At 41.1% G+C, this 6,000-nt stretch overlaps 1 protein-coding gene across 1 annotated transcript in view; it reads right to left on the minus strand.

Annotated features, from left to right (window-relative positions):
• Window positions 1–5,352, minus strand: part of LOC112266494 (pinopsin-like) — a 31,402-nt gene extending 26,050 nt beyond the window's left edge. Inside the window, exon 1 of the mRNA XM_024443993.2 lies at window positions 4,453–5,352. Within this exon, the coding sequence (XP_024299761.1) occupies window positions 4,453–4,822 (370 nt within the window). The 5' untranslated portion in view covers window positions 4,823–5,352. The remainder of the gene's footprint in view (window positions 1–4,452) is intronic.
• Between the last annotated feature and the right edge of the window lie 648 nt (window positions 5,353–6,000).

The raw sequence follows: 6,000 nt of genomic DNA on the forward strand, positions 1-6,000 counted from the left end.
CAGGCTGTGTCAAAGACTACAGCCACCCATGTCATAGACTGATTTCTCTGCTACCGCAAGGCAAGCGGTAGCAAGGCCGGAGCGCCAAGTCGGTGACCAAAAGGCTCCTGAACAGCTTCTACTCCCAAGCCGTAAGACTGCTGAACAGTTAATCAAATGGCTACACAGACTATCTGCATTGATCCCCTTTTTCTTGCACTTGCTCTATGCACACATGCTACACTAACATTCCAACGCAGTCATGGGTGAACAGGGAGCACAGGAGGGGACTAAGCATGCACCCCCGAGGGGCCCCCAGGTTGAGGGTCAGGGTGGCGGATGTGTTGTTGCCTACCCTCCCCAGGGGTTATTTATAAAGGTTTATAAGTATTTTATAAACTGTTCATTTCTAGTTTTTAGATCTGTAATAAACGGTTGTCATAAACAGTTAACGCATTGTTTGAAATGGTGTACTCGTTAGCTTCTTGCTAAATAATCAGCTCAGAAAATAAGAGCTTGCCTGTGACACAATTACTCCAATAGTTGATATTACTGAAAAAAAATCCATGACCTGATATGTAAACACACAAAGGCCCAGAAGACTCTTCTATCTAACAACTGCAGAGGGTAGCCTAGCAAGCCAACAGCCAGGCAGAGCTATGGCATAATAGGTGCTGGGCTCAGTGCTCTGCTATCCCATGAACAGACTGACCTTCTGATCAACCATAAACACCCCTCAGCCCGTTTTCAAAACACTTGACTCATGTGATGTCACAAACACTGAGAATTGCCATAGTTTGCCACCTCAAACCAGAGACAAATGGGCTGGGCCGAGAGGAATTCTAGAAGGCAGAGATACTCCGAGTAGATATTGAAGGAATTCCCCTTGACCACACCCACAAATTGAGGAAAACAAACAGTATTTTCTATTATTGCTGTAAAGTTGCTGTATTGTTCAATGTACAAGTAAACAGGTCAAAAATCACAACCTACAGTTCGCTATGCTCCAACATAGGGATATACAGCCTGCAAGAAGAGCCGATGATTTTGGGTTTGTATATCGATTACCTCTCTTTAAATGATGATTTATTCGTTTTAGTCTCTGAATCGTTTAATCAAACATTTCGCCACCCGTTCCTGATATAAGAGGGGATTAAAAACTACAAACGGTCTCCTGAATTAGTCTAGTGTGCATGGGCACACATGTCGCCTCAGTGTCGTACTCTTGACGACAGCTGCAAAGAGGCGTTGGCAGACTTATTGCTGAGACAATTTGTTCAACGTTTTTTTGTGGTAAAGGGCAATATAGCAGGTTGTGGAACATTGGTGGAATAATATAATCTTACGGTCGTTAGAAGATGTAACAGATTGGCATTTTAAGGATCAGGACATGGTTCTGCATTCTCCTTTATTGATATTCAATGATAATTAAATGATAATGATATTAAAATCCTGGCCTGCACTCACTTCTCAATTCCCCTCATGAGTGCACCTTTTGTGGAAAGCTTTGGTGGAGAAAACCTCTTGGGGCAAATTAGGAGAAGTAACATAATGGCATTTGAAGCAACAGGGCAACCTTATGCATTTGTCCTTTTTTATATTCAATTATATTGATAATAATGATATTCAAAGCCCACCCTCCCTCCTCAATTCCCCTCCTGAGTGCACCCTTTGAAAGTGTGTGAATCCCCACTCCTCCTGCTGATCTTTCATCTCCATTTGATTTACAGTGATTGAGTCCAACTTCATATGTATATACTCTATTCTAGTCAAGGCTCATCACACCTTTTCTACTCATATACCGTCCATACACACCATTATATACATATATATTTATGTTCCGGACACGGACATTGCTCATTCTGATATTTCTTTATTTTGATTTTTGGGGGATTATGTACAGTTGAAGTTGGAAGTTTACATACACTTAGGTTGAAGTCATTGAAACACATTTTTCAACCACTCCACAAATTTCTTGTTAACAAACTATAGTTTTGGCAAGTCAGTTAGGACATTACTTTGTGCATGGCAAGTAATTTTTCCCACAATTGTTTACAGACAGATTATTTCACTTATAATTCACTAAATCACAATTCCAGTGGGTCAGAAGTTTACATACACTAAGTTGACTGTGCCTTTAACAGCTTGGAAAATTCCCAAAAATTATGTCATGGCTTTCGAAGCTTCTGATAGGCGAATTGACATCATTTGAGTCAATTGGAGGTGTACCTGTGGATGTATTTCCAGACCTACCTTCAAACTCAGTGACTCTTTGCTTGACATCATGGGAAAATCAAAAGAAATCAGCCAAGACCTCAGAAGAAAATTGTAGATCTGCACAAGTCTGGTTCATCCTTTGGAGTAATTTCCAAATGCCTGAAGGTACCACGTTCAGCTGTACAAACAATAGTACACAAGTATAAACACCATGGGACCACGCTGCCGTCATACCGCTCAGGAAGGAGACACATTCTGTACTTTGGTGCGAAAAGTGCAAATCAATCCCAGAACAGCAAAGGACCTTGTGAAGATACTGGAGGAAACATGCACAAAAGTATCTATATCCACAGTAAAACGAGTCCTATATCAACATAACCTGAAAGGCTGCTTAGCAAGGAAGAAGCCACTGCTCCAAAACCGACATAAATAAGCCAGACTACGGTTTGCAACTGCACATGGGGACAAAGATCGTAATTTTTGGAGAAATGTCCTCTGGTCTGATGAAACAAAAACAGAACTGTTTGGCCATAATGACCATTGTTATGTTTGGAGGGAAAAGGGGAAGCTTGCAAGCTGAAGAACACCATCCCAACCGTGAAGCACGGGGGTGGCAGCATCATGTTGTGGGGGTGCTTTGCTGCAGGAGGGACTGGTGCACTTCACAAAATAGATGGCATCATGAGGCAGGAAAATGATGTGGATATATTGAAGCAACATCTCAAGACATCAAGTTAAAGCTTGGTCGTAAATGGGTCTTCCAAATGGACGATGACCCCAAGCATACTTCCAAGTTGTGGCAAAATGGCTTAAGGACAACAAAGTCAAGGTATTGGAGTGGCCATCACAAAGCCCTGACCTCAATCCTATAGAACATTTGTGAGCAGAACTGAAAAAGCGTGCGCGAGCAAGGAGGCCTTCAAACCTGACTCAGTTACACAATTTCTGTCAGGAGGAATGTGCCAAAATTCACCCAACTTATTGTGGGAAGCTTGTGGAAGGCTACCCGAAACGTTTGACCCAAGTTAAACAATTTAAAGGCAATGCTACCAAATACTAATTGAGTGTATGTAAACTTCTGACCCACTGGGAATGTGATGAAAGAAATAAAAGCTGAAATAAATCATTCTCTCTACTATTACTCTGACATTTCACATTCTTAAAATAAATTGGTGATCCTAACTGACATAAGACAGGGATTTTTTACTAGAATTAAATGTCAGGTATTGTGAAAAACTGAGTTTAAATGTATTTGGCTAAGGTGTATGTAAACTTCCGACTTCAACTGTATGTATTGTTAGGTATTACTGCACTGTCAGAGCTAGAAACAAATATTTTGCTGCACCTTAACATCTGCAAAATATGTGTTCACAACCTATACAATGCATTTGATTTGATTTGGATTATAAATAATATACTTTTTTTTGTAGGGGCAAATCAAGTTTCAAAGTGTAAAGTGCCAATGACAAACTTTAGAAGCATTTTTAAAACGTGAACACACTACAAGTTTGTATTATCTGCTGTGCAGGAAATTCCCTGCTACAAAAGGGTGATCAAATTAAGATCCTACATCTGTAGCCCTGAATCCACTTCCATTCCACGAAACAATTTCACACACACTGCATAGCGTCACAGACAAAAAGCTTCCTATATCTGGGTCTAGACAGATTCATTGAAGGTATCTCTAAAGTACAGTGAGATAACTAACATCATCACGCTGACAGAATGGGTCTCTCCCTCTCTTTCTGTTCCACTTGGCCGTGAGAGTACAGAAGCAATGATTTCACACGTCAGAGGAGTCACAATTAAACTGTCTGTGGGGCACAGATGCAACTGCTGACAACACACTATCCATAAAACAATTCTGCTGTATGTGTGACATCAGGAATTATAGTGGGCTAACCCAGTCATGTGGCACGTGGGAAATCTGGAAGTGGAAGTCCATCACTTCGCTCCAATAATGCAATCACTGTACCCCACACTACACCTTTCATCGGCAACATTATCTGATACAAATTACCTATAAACAGACAGTCCCTAGTTCAGGCGTCTCCAACCCGGTTCCTGGAGAGTTAAACGTCCTAGCGCAGCTGATTCGGATTATTAGCAGGTTGATAAAGTGAATCAATTATTTGGCACAATGATTTCTTTAAACGCATTGATGAGGCATCGAGGCTTTGATTGTGTTATTGTGAGAGAAAAAATATATAGTTACTCTGGTGACTATTTTGTTACGTAACAGTTGACTAAACTCACCGAAACAAGAGTTGGCGAAGCCGTACCACATGCACCCGTGCTTCCCGTACAGCCAGCGTGCTTGTAGACTGGAGGCGAAGCTGAGCGTGGTGCCACAGAGGCACACCAGCATGTCACTCACGCTGATGTTCAGCAAAAGCATGTTCACAGGAGTCCGCAGAGTTTTGAACTTAATAAACAGGATCAATACCACCAGGTTATTGATGAAACCAAAAACCATAATAGATCCAAGGAAGACGGACATAACATGGTGTCCCGTCCGAGACAGTCTTTTCGCCGGGGGCTCGTTCCATTCTTGATCCAGAGAGCTCAGTGGATCGTCGATGCTTCCATTCGAGCTGAAATTTAAATTAGCCGCCTCGGTATACATCGTTTTCAGTGATCCACATTCGAGAATCTCACATGGAGAAACAATTATAACATTTCTACCGTCAATGAACTACAATAGGCTACAGCATCACGTTTTCAATTGGCAATATCAACTGCCGACGGAGTTGTAGGCTAGATGTGGTCGTATAGAGCCCACCGGAAAAAAACTTTAACTTCATTTTGAATCCAGACTCAAGCCTTGTATCCTCAGGAGGTGCAAAACAGGCTCATTCCGCTTGGAAACTGTAGTATACAATTATGACGTTGCAATTTGGAGTTGAAAATAATGTATAATGCAAATAGAAATAAGAATAAAAGGATAATAATCAACAATAATAGTCACTAATATCCGATCAATCCAGATTAATCCACATTTGCGTAAAGTAAAAATAGGCGAAGCCTTATAATAAGATTATTATTATGAGGTGAATTTAGTTGGCTTGTCTCTCTACAAAAGCTATGGCACAGACGAATGCAATCCAATGGCACTGCTCTTCTCATAGGTCCACCACATTCAGATTAGAATGCATAGACTGAGCGCGTTTACTTGGCTGGCCTCCCTTTAGTAGCGCGGATGGGTTGCGTTTATCTGTCGTGAAGGCAACTAGAGTGTAACATAATGACGCAATAAAATTGCTATCGCCTATCAATCAGTGAGAAAAAGCACTGTAGTCTCCCCCTTGTGTGTTGGTATAACTCACCCATTCCCTGATGGGTGAGTCATTTCTGAGATCTATCACGCAAGCAAGTCGAAGGGGGACAAGCCCCTGGTAGCTTATTTTATGGTGGGTAAACAGGGACTTCAGCTACCAGTGGTCATTATGAATAGTAACACTAAACTTACTACATTCATATTGAATTAATTAAAGAAGTTATTTAAACAAATGACACAAACTCAAAAGTGGGAGTTTGTTTGCAAAATGACATAGAATGGTGTTTCATGTGATTGTTTTCATTTTGGAGCTGAAAAATGGGAAATTCCCAAGGAAAGTGTAAAACGAAAGACTGCCCTTTCATAGGTGATCGCCGGGGGATTGAGTTCAACCACAACTCTATCTCTGAGATTCGGCTTTACTTGAACATGAAGGACATGGATTCTCACACTGATGTTTCCTCTCTATTTCACATAATATTAAGTTGACTGTTTTACTGTTCCCTGCTTCCCTATAATCTTTGTAG

This window comes from Oncorhynchus tshawytscha, linkage group LG14 (genome assembly GCF_018296145.1).
Source record: "Oncorhynchus tshawytscha isolate Ot180627B linkage group LG14, Otsh_v2.0, whole genome shotgun sequence".
NCBI lineage: Eukaryota > Metazoa > Chordata > Actinopteri > Salmoniformes > Salmonidae > Oncorhynchus > Oncorhynchus tshawytscha.